General features: G+C 39.3%; 1 protein-coding gene across 2 annotated transcripts; it reads right to left on the bottom strand.

The window, feature by feature from the left end:
- Positions 1-229: 229 nt before the first annotated feature.
- On the bottom strand, positions 230-15,808 carry LOC139765228 (uncharacterized). 2 transcript variants are annotated; one of them, XM_071692565.1, is made up of 16 exons: positions 15,677-15,808; positions 15,310-15,440; positions 14,944-15,075; positions 14,145-14,273; positions 13,488-13,613; positions 12,781-12,912; positions 11,809-11,937; positions 10,432-10,563; positions 9,694-9,822; positions 8,258-8,389; positions 6,272-6,400; positions 3,626-3,760; positions 2,958-2,991; positions 2,707-2,804; positions 1,525-1,650; positions 230-411 (listed from the first exon to the last, which is right to left on the bottom strand). In XM_071692565.1, exons 2-16 carry the CDS (start codon positions 15,428-15,430, stop codon positions 389-391), a joined length of 1,707 nt encoding a protein of 568 aa, XP_071548666.1. In that variant the 5' UTR covers positions 15,431-15,440; positions 15,677-15,808; the 3' UTR covers positions 230-388. The 2 variants fall into 2 exon arrangements, with proteins under 2 accessions (XP_071548666.1, XP_071548665.1); XM_071692564.1 differs by lacking the exon at positions 2,958-2,991 and having other exon boundaries at positions 2,707-2,838.
- Positions 15,809-17,570: the final 1,762 nt, after the last annotated feature.

Below are 17,570 nucleotides of genomic sequence, written 5' to 3'. Positions count from 1 at the left end.
CCACGTCCCTCACACACCACCGCGCCCCACCTCCATCTAACGTGTCAGCCTCCATCACAGAATTACACTACCACGATTATCGTGGTATATGCACATGATATACAGAAACCCTGGACAAGCTTCGTTTGATCAGGCTACATAATCGTCCACTTGTTGACCACAAGAATTTAGACATTTGATACTTAAATATCCAAAAAAAGTCGATATTTAGACTTATTTAAATACCCAAAATATTCGATCTCATTTATTAAATTACCATTACATAACGTCCGTGACTATTTACATTATGATTTGGGCAAAGCTTCTCTCATGAACAGAAGTCTGTTAACGGTAGAGTTGCGTGTCAACAGATCAGCAGTGTGGGTGCATCTACTGGTGACGTTGTCAATTATGAGCCATAAGTCGGGGCATCTGAAATCATACAAGGACGTGTTAACACGATATCATGATAAAGTTAGATTCAAGAATCGTATAAGAAAAACAAAGTCCTCAGGTTTCCTTTTCATACAAGTGGCATTTTATTTCTTTCAAAGTTCATTAGAAACCACAAATTTTATGAAATAATAGTACTTTGCTGTAAAGTTTGATTCAAAAGTACCCCATACAACTTAAGATTCATTCACTTTATAAACTCACCTAGAGTCATTTGAACGTCTTTATAGATCATAACCTTACAATGAGAAAATACGGTTTTTTATCATTAGCACCAGACTATGATCTATCATTATCCATCTTCAACAAACTTAGGCATATTGCTTTGTGGGTAAAGAGACTAAAGTCTCTTGAGAAATTCTCATACATACCTACTATTATGAACCGAGGAAAAAAAAAGTTTATTATACTTACAAGTTTTGAGAGAGCAAATGATATTTAACCCAAAAGAATTTAAAGATGTATTCCTAACAAGAACAAAATTTGAAGGGGTTACACGTCTGGTAGGTTGCCTTGCAATTAACGATAGCCAGGCTTTTCGACAGCCTTCACTACGTTAGTAATGTGTATTAAACTTCCATGGGTTGAATTCGTGAACAAGATTTGATTCATTTAGGCTTATGAACTTTCCTTAGAAGACTGCAAGGGACTAGAGCCCTAAAAAAAAAAAAAAAAATTGTCCAGCCAAACAGGAGAAACGATCATGAAAATTTCGAAATATATCAAGCTTTCCTTAGATTTAAATCCATTTACGTTCATCGAAATCTTACGTATGCCGATAGTAATCTAAAACTTTAGATTTTCTACTTTGATTTTAATATTTTCCCACATAATTAGACCAGCTGAACCCCTTATCACAATCCCAATATAGCCTTTCCTTGATCATCCAACGCTTGCAGGCTACGTAATTAAGCAAATTTCCAGTTCTTCAATTAACATTTTCATCATACCATATACTTACATTACACTATCGCCAACTGACCAATCCTATCTTCAAATCCCAACTCTCTCAAGAACCTTAAACTGTACAGCATGCAATGATACCCTCTCTGACGAGCGATGGAAGTGCAAAGGAACCGAGGAGGACCTTACCTTTAACACAGCAGACGCAGCTGCCCTCACACAGCTCATGGATAGGGTTCTCGCCAACACTACAGTAGTCTGCACAATAACCATTTGTATGTACACATGCTACTGTGTTTGTGCACGAATCTGGCCCTGTAGGGGGCAAGAGAAGGGACTTCATGAAACCTAAGTTTTTGAAATCCTAAACTATTTTCTATCATTTCTTTAAAGAAAATGTTACAAAGGCAAAGAGAAGGGAATTATGAAACAGGATTTTCAAAACCTAAACAGTTTTCTGCCATTTCTATAATAAAGTTATAGACTCTACAAGACTTTTAAAGATAAGGGAAGGTTCTCCTAATGTGCTAGTTAGAAGTATTTATCAGTTGACACATCTCGTCCGGTACTTGGTAACTAGCAAGTCACTGCTTTGATACAAGTGGAAAATCATTTAATCTACTTTAAGCTCCAACGAATCTGATAACCCATTTTGTGTCCCTCTGCTTCACTAGAAACCTGAAATTTACTTTTAACACGACAGACCCGCTGTATTAACGGTTTCGAAAGATTATCTGCTACGAATTTCGTCTGAAAAATCGTTCTGGCATTAAAATATATAACTAAACAGACTACAGGAGAAAGGAACTTTTTGCAGAGTCAAAAATATCATTTCTTAAAGGCAAATTTGATTTTCAAATTGCGGTAATGGTTTAATGATACGTCTTCAGTGTCTCGCTGCTCCATTACAAAAAAATATTCAAAGAAATGGACAAGAGAATTACCAAGAATGCGACATTCAATCGAGGTAAGAGAAATTAATGTACAAAAAGGCTGGAGCATTTCTAAACACTACTAGCAATTCCGGACGGCACGTTATTAGCATTTTCTTCTAAGAATTTTTAAGTCTGTTCTTTACAGACCTTCGCATTAAAGCGTTCTCTTAGAGGGGGAAAAGAAAAATATCGAACATTCACAGACGTTTAATTTCCTCCCATTATCACACCGCCGTAATATGCCTCATGCCACTCGAAAGTGTCGAAAAATAACACATTTTTCCCTTCTCTCGAGTTCCATCAACGTTTGTAAACCCCAAGAGATTAAAATACCATTTTTTTCATCTTTTTCAAACTTATCCCTGGTTATATGAAGCCTCCGGATGATAATACCTAACTACAGATTTTCAGCTAATGTACTGCAATCTTAACTCACCAGGTACACAGCAGACGCAGACGTCATCAGGCTCACACAGACCTTGGACAGTCTTCTCGCCCACACTACAGCCATCTGAACAATACCCACGCTGAAACCTGCAGGCTGTGGTGTTGTCACACTGAGGAACCTCTGTAAGCAAGGGCTAGAGTAAAGGCTTCACATACGACACGTCTAGATCAACCAAGAGTGAGTGGAAGATCTCACTCCTCTTAAAGCAAAATACCACATTGAAATGCCCACGATGAAACCTGCAGGCTGTAGTGTTGTCACACTGAGGAACTTCTGCAGATAGAAGCAAAAAAAAAAAAAAAGATTTCACCTCAGACTATTTTTATGACGCCTACCACGACTAAAACCTTCAGATAACAGGCAAAGGCTAATTACGAAATCTAAATTCCTTTCCTGTGATAAAGAGCTGAAGAAATACGTCTCCAAGTACACGAACGTCGTATCTCAACGACTGACATTTATATACACAGCAATAGTTTTATTTCGGTTTGTCTCGAACCATTCTCCCGTTGTGCTCAAAACAGGGTCCTCACTAGGATCTCATTTCTTAGTTTTCACAAGAAATAAAACATACGATCTCGTTTCTTATAGTTTCCATACGAAATAAAACGTAGGATCTCATTCCTTATACTTTTCATACAAAATAAGGAGCAAACCGAATTGGATCCAAGTCATTTAATACTCCTAGATAACTTTCAGTTAAGTCTCATTGGAATAAACGCCAAATCCAATGCTTTTTTTCAACGCCTATGTCCTCACTTCCCACATTTCTAATCAAGTCTCCATCCCTCCAATTTTGCCTATCCAATATTTAGCATTTTGAAGGTTATCATACAAAGTAACCAGGTTTATTCTTATATTAAGAAGTTTCCCGAAGGAAATTATTTACCGAAGATGACAGACTCACTTGGAACACAACAGACGCAGTTACTGGTCCCGCAGACACCATGGACAGGATTCGAACCCCTGTCACATTCTTTGGCGCATTGACCACCAAGACTGTGGCAAGTAGTGGTGCTTCGACAGGGCACGTCGACGCGATCTGTGTCAAGGTAAACATTTTGTCCATTTAGCAACAAAAAGTGAGATTATAATGACCACGAAAAAAAAATAACATCTTAAAAATCTAAAAAGAAAGGAGTAACACAAGAACAGCATAGCAGTACGAGAAAAACTAGAAATTATAAAGTGTGGAAAGTGAGAGGGTTAGGGAAAATGATTTGGTAAACAGAGAAGAGGTAGTAAAAGCTTTGCGGAAGATGAAAGCCGGCAAGGCAGTAGGTTTGGATGGTATTGCAGTGGAATTTATTAAAAAAGGGGGCGACTATTGTTGACTGGTTGGTAAGGTTATTTAATGTATGCATGACTTATGGTGAGGTGCCTGAGGATTGGCGGAATGCGTGCATAGTGCCATTGTACAAAGGCAAAGGGGATAAGAGCGAGTGCTCAAATTACACAGGTATAAGTTTGTCGAGTATTCCTGGTAAATTATATGGGAGGGTATTGATTGAGAGGGTGAAGGCATGTACAGAGCATCAGATTGGGGAAGAGCAGTGTGGTTTCAGAAGTGGTAAAGGATGTGTGGATCAGGTGTTTGCTTTGAAGAATGTATGCGAGAAATACTTAGAAATGCAAATGGATTTTGTATGTAGCATTTATGGATCTGGAGAAGGCATATGATAGAGATGTTCTGTGGAAGGTATTAAGAATATATGGTGTGGGAGGAAAGTTGTTAGAAGCAGTGAAAAGTTTTTATCGAGGATGTAAGGCATGTGTACGTGTAGGAAGAGAAGAAAGTGATTGGTTCTCAGTAATGTAGGTTTGCGGCAGGGGTGTGTGATGTCTCCATGGTTGTTTAATCTGTTTATGGATGGGGTTGTTAGGGAGGTGAATGCAAGAGTTTTGGAAAGAGGGGCAAGTATGAAGTCTGTTGGGGATGAGAGAGCTTGGGAAGCGAGTCTGTTGTTGTTCGCTGATGATACAGCGCTGGTGGCTGATTCATGTGAGAAACTGCAGAAGCTGGTGACTGAGTTTGGTAAAGTGTGTGAAAGAAGAAAGTTAACAGTAAATGTGAATAAGAGCAAGGTTATTAGGTACAGTAGGGTTGAGGGTAAAGTCAATTGGGAGGAGAGTTTGAATGGAGAAAAACTGGAGGAAGTGAAGTGTTTTAGATATCTGGGAGTGGATCTGGCAGCGGATGGAACCATGGAAGCGGATCATAGGGTGGGGGAGGGGGGGCGAAAATTTTGGGAGCCTTGAAGAATGTGTGGAAGTCGAGAACATTATCTCGGAAAGCAAAAATGGGTATGTTTGAAGGAATAGTGGTTCCAACAATGTTGTATGGTTGCGAGGCGTGGGCTATGGATAGAGTTGTGCGCAGGAGGATGGATGTGCTGGAAATGAGATGTTTGAGGACAGTGTGTTGTGTGAGGTGGTTTGATCGAGTAAGTAACGTAAGGGTAAGAGATGTGTGGAAATAAAAAGAGCGTGGTTGAGAGAGCAGAAGAGGGTGTTTTGAAATGGTTTGGGCACATGGAGAGAATGAGTGAGGAAAGATTGACCAAGAGGATATATGTGTCGGAGGTGGAGGGAACGAGGAGAAGTGGGAGACCAAACTGGAGGTGGAAAGATGGAGTGAAAAAGATTTTGTGTGATCGGGGCCTGAACATGCAGGAGGGTGAAAGGAGGGCAAGGAATAGAGTGAATTGGAGCGATGTGGTATAACGGGGTTGACGTGCTGTCAGTGGATTGAATCGGGGCATGTGAAGCGTCTGGGGTAAACCATGGAAAGCTGTGTAGGTATGTATATTTGCGTGTGTGGACGTATGTATATACATGTGTTTGGGGGTGGGTTGGGCCATTTCTTTCGTCCGTTTCCTTGCGCTACCTCGCAAACGCGGGAGACAGCGACAAAAAAAAAAAAAAAAAAATTAAAGTGTGGAAAAGACCGAAGAGATCTTAGAAATTAGAGGGTTTGAAAGGGAAGAGTTACACAACTGGGAAAAAAAAAAATGAGCGAGACCAGCTTTTAAAGTATACCCTAGAAAAAGAAAACTCCAGAGAGATGAAATGGGATGAAGGAATTAAGAGCGAAATAAAGGAAAAGTATTGACCCATACAAGGCTTTATCCTTATGAAATTTGTGACTCAAGACGTGTACAGATGAATTTATTGAAATATGTTCGAGAAATATTCTGCCAAGGGAGTGGCATGGGGCAAACATTATTGCATGTATACATGACTGAGGTGATGAACTACAAGGCAGGTTTTCCCTAGACAGTGGAGGTCGGCAAAGTAATGCACAAGATAAAGCAAAACCTAATGTGCGACAAGAGGAACATAAACTACTATAGTAAGAAATTAAACCAGTTTTAGGCAAAGTTGTCATGTGTAACGAGCTCTTGGGAAGAAGGCTGGTTAGTTTGTAACGTCTGCTAGAAAACACAGACTATCAGACTAGTCAAGAATCTAGATCTCTATGCAGGAATCTAGGTGTCTCCTTCGATGCGGAGGAGTAGGTCGAGGTCACCAGTGGCAGAGGTTAATGACTCACGTGGAACGCAACAGACGCAGTGTTCGCTCTCGCACAGACCATGGACGGGATCTTCTCGCAATCCACACTCGCTGGCACAGTGGCCTTGATGTCGCTGGCATTCAGTCGTGTTCTGACATTGGCTCTGCCCTGGAGAAGGAAAACATCGAGACAAACTATACAACGCACTTAAAGTTCGATCAATATTAATGTATAATAATTCTGTTTTATCCCTGGGGATAAGGGAGAAAGAATACTTCCCACGTATTCCCTGCGTGTCGTAGAAGGCGACTGAAAGGGGAGGGAGCGGGGGGGCTGGAAATCCTCCCCTCTTTTTTTTTAATTTTCCAAAAGGAACAGAAGGGGGCCAGGTGAGGATATTCTCTCTAAGGCCCAATTCTGTTCTTAACGCTACCTCGCTAACGCGGGAAATGGCAAATAGTATGAAAAAAAAAATCTAATGTTCACGTAATTGCTGCCTACGTTTCGATTCTAAAGAGTTTTGACCATTTATGGCATATTGATGCCCGACGAAGAATATCATGCTTAAGTTACACAAATAACTCCAGTAATTATTGGCTATCTAATACGCACTTATACAAGTCTGAACATTTTGTGTAAAAGCAAATATAAATACAGTTTGCATGCTGTGGACGTTAACTACGCTTATGTATAACCAGGAAGAAAAAAAAAAATTAACGAAACCAGATATAAAAGTTACATGTTCTAGTCTCACGTCGCCGTTCAGGGAGGTAGACTTTTATAGAATATTAGTCCACACGAGTTACAAAATACTGTACTTTTTAAAGTTTATATCTAACGGAAATCCAAAGTCAAAAGCTTACCTCGTCACTTTAAATCTACTTCCTGTTCCATCTTCATGCCTTTTGGTCTTGGATATCTTGCATCAACTCATGAAACAATCGCCTTCCGAAAACTAATCTTTAATTTTGCTCATTGCAAAGCTTTTCCTAGTCTAGTAAACCATATTAATGATAGTGTTGCCCTTGCTACAAACAAATCCTTTTGCTCCCAGACCATATAACCTGTACGCTGACCTGATCAATTTATAGTTTACTTTCCTACGAAAAAAAAAAGGCTTTTGATACCTTATTTTAATTTTGACGGTCCTGTAACTAATCATTTCGCTGCATTTCATCCCACTGACCCTAAGCTCTTTCATATGCAACAGTCTTTAGCACTCTCCCAGCTGAGATGGTCGACCTCAAGAGTCAAAGTAATGTACCTCACGAGTTGGCTCCTATCCTTGTAAAAACTTTGATCTCAGTTTCTTGGAAGCACTCCTTTGTGCACTCCACCTCTACGAAACGAGATCACTCCAGCCCATCTATCGTTTAACTTCAATCGCTTCAGCCATCTCTAAAGTCCTTTGAAACTCAACTCAACCATTCCTTTCTTTCTGCAAACGAGTAAGGGTTTCCCCAAGTGATCGCTTGTGCAACACTGTTCAGATTTTGGAGAAACGCTGGACTTCGACATTCCCACACAACGCGTGGCATAAACCTCAACTTCGAGTCGTCCTTTTCTTATGACGTGATAGTTTCCACTTTGGTTCTTACATTACAGTAGCGGTTCACGTAGCCATGTTTACCTGTTACCAACAGGTGTTCCTCGGGGTCTCTTCCTATCGCCTACTCCCAAAAAGGATTCAATCCTGTTCCTATCGATGCTGATAATTCCGCTTCACGTAGTTCAATTCTTTCTCCTCCTCCCCTCTCTCTCTTCCCCCGCCACCATCCAATACCCAAGCACCCGAGACACTCTTCGATTAAGGCACGTTTTGTCAGAGCCATGTTGGCTCATTCCTCCAAATCCAGCCATGTTAGTGGAACAAAATGCACAGATACCAATGCATTAACCAGAATGGTCCTAAGAACATCGATCATGGAACATCCAGCCGTAAAACTTACTTAGAACACAAAAGCTCTAAGTGGAACACAACAAGTGTGCGAACTTGCATGGAACGCCACAGAAGCGCTAACTTACGTGGAACACAACAGAAACAGTCTTGTGTGTGGCAGAGATGCAGGAGAGGTTCCTCATCACGACCACACGTCTGGTCACAGTGGCCATCCTTCATCCTGCAGGCGAAGGTGTCGAACTTGCACGGGTCAGACTCTGCAATGGAGAGAATCTTAATCAACTGTAAAGGGAAGATGAACCTTTTTACTTACCTCAAATGCTAAGACGACCGCTGTCATTCCTAGATGTTCGCAAGAGCACGAGAAAAAAAACAGAAGCTGCAAACTTTCTATTTGTGCAATTAAAATAAGTAATAGATCAGTGAAATACATGAAGTCTACGTTAAGTATTTTGGCAAATAGGCATTTTGTCGAAAACCTTAATTTCCTCAATGTATAAATAATTTGCCTAAGAACATGTATTCATTGTATTAGAAAGACTAAACTTAAATCCCCTGAACTTTTTTATACGAAATAACGTTGAAACGAGATAAAGTTTTCTCAACGTGACATTTCCTTCGTCAGTCTGGCAATCATCGTACTGGCTCGCCATTTCACGATGTTCCAAGATAACCAAATGATCGGAAGTGGGATGAACCAGCGATATTATATACTTTTTACATTTTCAGATTGAACGCCATCTTTTAGGCATTTCGAGTAATCAAATTTCTTTCCTCCTGCATACTAGATTCATAACGTTGCTATTTTGTTTTTATAGATCTACAAGACTTAACACCGAGTAGATTCAACTATTCCATGTTGGTTCAACCCTAATTACAAGCTTACAGCTGTATATGTTCCGAGTTACCTTCAATAACCAGTTTAGTGCGATCTGCGAATTATGGCATCATACATCGTAGACGACAATCTATATCATTGACTATTCATAACACTGGTTTCAAGTCTAATCCCTGCACCACGCCACTTGTTACGTCTAACGGGTTACTACCATTATCGTTACGACCAGTTAAACCAATTATCTACCCACAGAAGTATAACATTTACCATATGACAAGTATACTAGCGTCATTTGATACAAGACTATCGAAGGACTTCCGAATATAAAACGCAACTGCTTAACATCACGATTCAACAGAGCAAATAGTGGAAATAATGAAGCGGCTTTGATCTTTACTATCGAAAGTACTTTAGTAATACATGTACCATGTTGCACTTCATCTTAATTCCCCAATTTGAAGCAGCCAATCCTTGAAGCTTACCAAGCTTCCCGACATTAAACAGGCTTGTAATTCTGTGCTCAAGCGGTCGATATACCAAACTTTACATATGCAACAATTATAGACCCCGTAAAAGGTTAGAGACTTCAATCGCTGTTTATAAACAGGAATTGAATCATGCATACACCTCAGTGGATCACACAGACTAAAAGACGCAACAAATATATTGCACAAGCATATCAATACACTCATCAGACTCCTGGCTGTGAAGGACATAGCTTACCTGGTACACAACACCTACAGTCTGGAGTCTCGCACACGCCCAGTAAAGGTTTCGTGCCTCGACCACAGGCATCGGAACATTGTCCACCCAAACCTTTGCATCGAGTGTTAGTCTGGCAAGGCTCTCGTCCTGGAGGAGGAAATAAATAGGTTGAAAGGAGAATGTAAGCAATTTGTACATGATAAACCGAAGAAACTTTATTGCTAAACATACCAAATGAAGCATGAAAGTAATTCATTCTAAATGAGTGAAATGTGTGATATTGACAAGTGAAAGAATCTTCGTTGTACAGCAGTTAGTCTTCAAGTTACGAAAAGCCTCTTTCTTTAGACCCAGTTGATAATTTCACAATCTTATACTTTACCAGATTGGACAAAGTGCATGAAGCTTCTTTAGAAGTAAATAGTAATTCAACCAATGGCGTTGGTGTAATTTTGACAAGTGAAGGAATTTTCGTTGTGCAGCTGTTAGTCTAAAAGTTAAAAAAAAGCCTTTTTTTAATACCCAGGTTATAATTTCACTATCTTATACTTTACCAGATTGGACAAAGGGCATGAAGCTTCTATAGAAGTAAATAGTAATTTAACCAATGGCGTTTACCCCTTATGCGATTGTGACTCCATTCACTTCCCAAAGTCACTACGAGTGTGGTCGTTTAACAGTAACGAAAACCTTGCCTGTTTTACGTCGGACATTCAGAAAAAAAAAAATGAACCACACACTATTCTCAAAACTTACGTGGAACACAGCAGAGGCAGTCTCTTGTTTTACACAGACGTTCGATAGCATCCTCGCCATCACCACACGCTCGGCCACAGTGGCCTCCTTTAGTATGACAGGCAAACGTGGTAGAACTGCACTGATCAGTTTCTGTACAGAAATGAAAAAAATGAAAATCCCTAAATATGAAAACCAATTCTGTAAATATATATATATATATATATGCCATTTTTGAACGAACGAATAGAGATTTTTCAAACTTTGGCATCTGTTTATTTCAGAATATGTCGTGCTGTTTCCTTTATAGAAAGCTGGATACGAATTCACACAAGCAGCTCAAGCTATGAAAGGTTTTTACTATTTAAAGATAATGGCCAGTCTGAAAAAGTAAAGGGCGTTTACAGGTTAGAGTGTAATGCTCTGGTGACAAGAGTTTTATTGTTGCCTTTTCCTTTTGAGCGAAGGAAATCTTGCATCGCCGACAGATTGAACGAAGGAAAATTCATAAACAAAATGCAGCCAAAATATTGAATCATTTGATTTTCACGAGACTGATCAAAAGCTTTGCATACATATTTACATCAAAACCATATATGAGACTATAGATAAAATATTAATGATCAATAACACCATCTGTTTTATAAAAATTCAAATATTTTAGAATTACATTATAGAAACCTCAAGGCTACGTAGTATTTATTATACAAAAACTTCCATTTTCTGTCAGACACGACCAGGTAGTAATGACCACATTAAAAACCAAGTTTTGTAATAAAGAAAAGTAATAGACATCCTAAATATTTTTATTTAGTTATTGCGTAAGGAATGGTATCTTTAGTAAATAAAGGAAGTATTAAACTCCTATACATAACCACTAACAGGTCTTAATATGGTAGTTTGTAGAAATTGTTGGCTGCTTGGGGAAAAATTTTGTATAACAGTTTATACAGATTAAAAATACTGAAATACTATTCATATTAACCCTTACTTTCCAACATCTTCACACAGGACTTCTCCAACCTAAAGTAACATTTTTTTTTTTTACACGATACATGTCTCCAATCCCATTTTGTTATCAGAACTCCATAGCGTAATAGTTCTTAGATAGATTCATAGTTTTCCAATTACAAATATCAATTTGACCCGACTACGCTTTCTAGCACCCACCACTTCCATTTACGCAACCAAGTTTTGATCAGTTTTCACTCATTTCTTATTAACGAGAAATTTTCACTCATTCGATACCATACTATAATTTATGAACAGTCTTGACTATTCATACTGGATAGCTAAGCAGAGTTTAACACCCAAAACGAATAAAATATACCTCTAGATAATATTGCCAATGGACGGATCAAGATAGGACTGGTAAATTCCAAGCCCATTAAACCTTACCTGGAACACAGCAAACGCAGTCTTTGGTCTCGCACAGACCATGGTAAGTATTCTCGCCAACCTCACAATCTCTGGCACATTTCCCATGTAGTCCACTGCAGCGGATAGTATTCTGGCACTGCTGATCCCCTGAAGAATTCAAAGAAAAATGACCATAAATTTATGTCTGCAATAAACTAGTGACATTCGATCCTTTGTATAAAAAATTTAGTATTCAAATCGCATCTTTAAAATTTTCAGCACAATTTCCCGAATACGAAACTAATGGTTAAGAAATAGCTTTTTGAAATATCTAGTGGTATAGAATATTTAAGGATTGGTGAATAAAGAGAATGGAATACCCTTTCAAATCTCGATACTCGTGTAAGGTGAACTATTGTCTAGCTCTTAACGCAAGAATAGCCGCTCTGTTAATCTGAACCCATGCAGAAGAGCTGGCTGTTCGTGTGTCCCACACCACTAACTTGACCAAACAATAGTGTGTGGCCGTTGGCAACACGAGGGTGGGCTGTTTTGACAACTTTCTCTACACCTCGAAGTCTTAGGAACACTTTTCTCATGAGTTTTCTAACTTTAACCTGCCACCAAATTTTTTTCCTCCACTTCCTCCAGAATTTTCAAGTGCTATTTCCAGTTTCATTTCTTTATTATTGTCTTTGTATCCCAACGAAGGATAGGTCCTTATGTGGACCCGTGTGTGTGACAAGAGCCTCAACACAATCTTTGCTTGACCACCACAAGCCATGGAAGGAATTACAGAAAACTCTTCTGGGAACATTAAGGCAAAAAAATTCTTTAGACATCGAAGAAATGCACTTAAAAAAAAAAAAAAAAAAAATTCAACAAAATGCAAGTTTCCAGACTAGAAATTTACGAGTAAACAATGCAAGTTTCCAGGCTAGAAATTCACAAAAATGAGTAAACAAATTGAAAGTTTCCAGACTAGAAATTTAGAAATGAGTAAAGACTTACTTGGGACACAACAGAGGCAGTTACCACTAGTACACAGATGCCTGACTGGTTCTTCATCACGACCACACGTCTGGTCACAGTGGCCTCCCTTCATACGGCAGGCGAAGGTGTCGGTGTTGCATTGTTCACGTTCTGCAACGAAGATTTTGTTATATGGGAAATCGTAAAAAAGATATTACTCAAACCTTACAATGAAGTTCTTTGCTTCATAAATTATGAACGAAAAATATTGAGCTTTTTTTACTCAAACCTTCCATTGAAGTTCTTTGCTTCATAAATTATGGACCGAGAAAAATATTTCGCGTCAAATCATTATTAGTTCTTTAAGAACGCATATGCAGCCTAGGCATAGAATTATTTTCAAGTAAAATGAAAGATTCTCGTTATATACCCTAGTCAAATTTTACTAGAGCATATTTTCAGCATGCCACAAAAACACTGACAGATTCAGGAATTTAATACTTTATAGCCTAATTTATCACCGCGACTGTTCGTTAACAGACACATCCAAGATAAACTTTCCTGAAAATAGTTTGAAAGTAATCTATTCAGAAGCATCAGTAATTTGTTATAGAAAACGAGAGGCCATAAGACCCCCGACGTGGGGTAGTGCAAACACGATACAATTTGAAAAAGACCAACAGACGTTGAAATGAAGATTCAATGATAAAATCTCTACATCTGAAATAAAAAAAAAAAACACTCACCTTCAACACAACAGACGCAGTCTCTTTCACACACTCCCTGGACGGGGCTCTCACCCCGATCACATCCACTGGCACATTCTCCATTTAGCCCACGGCAAATGTCAGTATTTGGGCATCTTCGAACCTCTGAAGGAGTAAAGGGATCCAGTCGACAATTCCCAAAAGAACAGAATTCGAAATGGTTTGCATGATACTAAAAGTTTCTGTAGATAGAATTTAGTGGTATATGGTAGTCAAGCAATATTCAAAACTAGATGGGGACAAAGATGTATATAGATTACACTAAAAGTACAATAATGATTTGCAAGTAGTGGTTGATAGATAAATAAGTAATATTTACAAGTTTATATGGGGTTGGGATCTGCAGCTGCCATGCCGATTGAATAATTATACACATATGTATATCCCTGGGGATAGGGGAGAAAAAGAATGCTTTCCACGTATTCTTGCGTGTCGTAAAAGGCGGCCAAAAGGGGAGGGATCGGGGGGCTGGTAATCCTTCCCTCTTTTTTAATTTTCCAAGGAGGAACAGAGAAGGGGGCCAGATGAGGATATTCCCTCAAAGACTCGGTCCTCTGTTCTTAACGCTACCTCGCTAATGCGGGAAATGGCGAATAGTATGAAAATATAAGGCGATATACCCGAAAAAGTAATTACCTGGGATACAGCAGACGCAGTCTCTGCTGTCACACAAGCCCTTCTCCGCGTTCTCACCCGGGCGACATCTCTTGGCACATTCGCCATTCAGAAAACGGCAACTCTCGGCATTTTGGCATTCTTGATCCTCTAAAAAGAGCAGTAAGTAGCCACTTAAAAGATTGGAATGGATTATGAGATCGAGGCTTATTATAAACTAAGCGCTGGGGTATCGAAGGCTATTCAGCGCTTAATACGCCTAGAATACATACTCATTTGATGAAACAAATTACCAATTTTAGTTTTGATAGACCAAGAAGGAAGAATGTGAAGTATAGGAGAAAATATAGCTTACATGTGTTCGTAAGAGTTCAAGCTTGACCTTTGCAGCTCGGTTAAACCTACCAGGGAAAGGAAAATCCCCACTGTCGAATCTGTTACTAAAGCACACAGTATTACAAGTGGTACCATTTGTTCTATATCAAATCTCTAAGCCACTTAAGCGGCATCATTTGTTTATGTCAGGAGATAGAAAACACGAGTGCAATGTATCGAGAAATACCCATAACTGGTAGATCGAAACTATTCACAATCTCCATCAGGATAAGTCTTAAGCATTGGTACACAGTGGAATAAACAAAAACCAATTTAAGTTTTATAGTCTAACATCCACGTATGGATTTGAACTTGATCCTACAAACCTCAAGATTTACTATAGGTTGATAAATTTACTAAACCAATCTGAAGATTACTTTCAAATGTACACAAGTCAATACGTATACTCTCTACAAAAACCTTCGTTCATTACGCGAAGCCTTACTTGATACGCAACAGACGCAGTCTTCAGTGTTGCACAGATGTTTGACAGAGTCTTCATCAGGACCACACGAGCGATCGCAGCGACCTTTCCTACTACGGCAGACGAAGGTGTTGAAGTCGCAACGACCAGACTCTGCAATGGTGAGCAGTGGACTTTAGTAGCATCAACGCATAGAAAAACAGTTCCAAGAAGAAGTAGAATACAGTCTCAAGGCTCTTTGAAAAAAAAAAAAAGCAAAGTTCAGGAGATTCGAAGAGCATTAACGTACTTCAAAGGACATAGTAAACCACTTCAAGAAAAACCAGGAAACAGTATTAATACACAAAAGAAAAATAGATTCAAAGGTTCGGCACGAAGTCATCTCACTTGGAACACAACAGAAGCAGTCTTCCGTGTTACACAGATGCCGGACAGGGTCCTCATCACGACTACATCTACGGTCACAGTGACCACCTTGACACGGCAGGAGGTTGTATCGACGTCGCATCGGTCAGATTCTGAAATGAAAACTGTCAAGGTGAACACTCGCACCTATAAAGTCGAGAGAGTGTTTAAAATTACAGAACACACGAGCGAAATCTTCAAAAACTAAACTACATTATAGACGAGTACAACCTTTAATATGGGCTCAGAGGAAGCGGTATTAGATGCAGAAAATCTAATACTTTGAAGTTATTTCATAGCACCACTAGTCCCTAAACACCTAAGGTACAAGGCAGGACAACCCACTCACCTGGGATGCAACACAAACAATCTGTGGTCCGGCATAGACCTCGGACTCTCCTGTCGCCACGACTACACGTACTGGAACATTGGCCTCGCAGTCCAGAACACAGTCTAGTATCCGGACACTGATGGGGTCGTCCTAAAGTTTTAGAACTTTATTTAGCTATCTAGATGGCAAAGTATATATATATATACAAATGTTTATATACATTTTTCATACTATTCGCCATTTCCCGCATTAGCGAGGTAGCCTTAAGAACAGAGGACCGAGCCTTTGAGGGAATATCCTCACTTTACCCCCTTCTCTGTTCCTTCCTTTGGAAAATCAAAAAAGGAGAGGGGAGGATTCCCAGCCCCTCGTTCCCTCCCCTTTTAGTCGCCTTCTACGACACTCTGGGAACAAGTGGAAAGTATGGTTTCTCCCCTATCCCCAGGGAGACAAAGTATTATGAATGAAAAAAATGATATACGATGATATAATACCCAATCAACATATTTCTACATTCAAAGTTCAAAAGTCTGCTTAAAATCAGACGCGAAGGAGAAACAAACTCCTTCACTAACCAATTGAAATGTTGCCCAGCAGATTACTGGAAAAGTATAGTGCCAAGGGAGAGCAAGACTGCAAGCTACACATCTTTCCACAAAGCAAAAAAAAAAAAAATAAAAGTTTCCCTGAAGAGCGGATACTTTAAACATGCTGGAAAAAATAATGAAGTCTCAGATGGACGGCTCTTTCCAGAAACATTATCCAAGAGAGAAAACTAAAGTTATCCAAGAAAGAGAAGGTCGATTTGATATGCCATCGGAAACCAGATCCAGCTTTTGTAAGGTACAAAACAAGCGAGAGTACATCAAGGTCATGAAGGAACAAATGGATAAATAAAAAATACACAACTGAGTAAATAGATGAAGATCAGCTAAATAGGTTAAGGGATTCAAATGAACGAAGTCATCGAAGACGATCTGATGATACGAGAGGAAACGAATGACAATCTAGCTTTTACAAATGGTTTCACAGTGGAAAACTGGGTCTCGAAAACTGCAGATGCATTTTAAAAAGGTAGAGAAATACTTGGTGTCGCTGCGGGAAAGGACAGGATTAAGGCAAGAAAAAAAGAATGGGGTAAATGTCATGCCTATTCATAAGAAAGGTATACAAGATGACCTGACCTATAAACAGGTCTCCCTGACGAACATGGTCTGTTAAGAGTAATCGGAGATCAAAGTACCATTTCAAGCCTACAAGAGCAAAGTTTGTTTATAGCGTGTTGTACTGTAAGAAGTATTAACACTGAAGGAGTATGACAGCGGACGAAAGATTTTGAATAAATGTCAAATGGTCTGGCCTCGCACTGGTAGCCCTGCTTTCATAGTGTAGTATATTGATTGAATAGATATTCTCGTTCATTAACCATAAATATCACGCATAACTAAACTAAAAGCGACTATAATTAGATTTTTTCCTATATTCGTGTTTAGCAACCCTAGATTCATCTAACACAACTGGTCAAGATATTTATTTTGGATGGTGTACATAACTCCAACTTACTTTTTTGGCAGTGTGTACATAACTTCTGTATACAGATTGGTAGACTCACCAGACACACAGCAGAGACAATGTTCTCCGTCACACACACCACGAATGCTCCTCTCGCCGTCGTCACAGGCTTCTGAACACCGACCATCCAGTTTGTGGCAGAGTGTAGAGGGTCGACAGGCGCGACTTACTGGAAATGGAATATCTTAACGTTGGAGGATCCCGTCACAGACAAAGGGCTACATCAAGGCTGGGCCTCTCGAAATGGAGAGAATTGAGGGAAAAAATATTTACTAGTCTAGACTAAAATAAAATTAAAAACTACTAGGCAATAGCATACAAAACGAATCATTTTATTTAT

The sequence above is a fragment of the Panulirus ornatus genome, chromosome 53 (genome assembly GCF_036320965.1).
Source record: "Panulirus ornatus isolate Po-2019 chromosome 53, ASM3632096v1, whole genome shotgun sequence".
Taxonomy (NCBI): domain Eukaryota; kingdom Metazoa; phylum Arthropoda; class Malacostraca; order Decapoda; family Palinuridae; genus Panulirus; species Panulirus ornatus.
The sequence above is the reverse complement of the archived record's forward strand: the minus strand, read 5'-3'. Positions and strand labels throughout refer to the sequence as shown.

Coding starts and splice junctions, on each gene's coding strand:
- LOC139765228 (XM_071692565.1), bottom strand. CDS start 15,430: ATGCGACGTCGATACAACCTCCTGCCGTGTCAAGGTGGTCACTGTGAC. Junction 14,274..14,943: donor CTGCGTCTGTTGCGTATCAA/GTAAGGCTTCGC, acceptor TGCTCTTTTTAG/AGGATCAAGAATGCCAAAAT. Junction 1,651..2,706: donor CTGCGTCTGCTGTGTACCTG/GTGAGTTAAGAT, acceptor TGCCCCCTACAG/GGCCAGATTCGTGCACAAAC.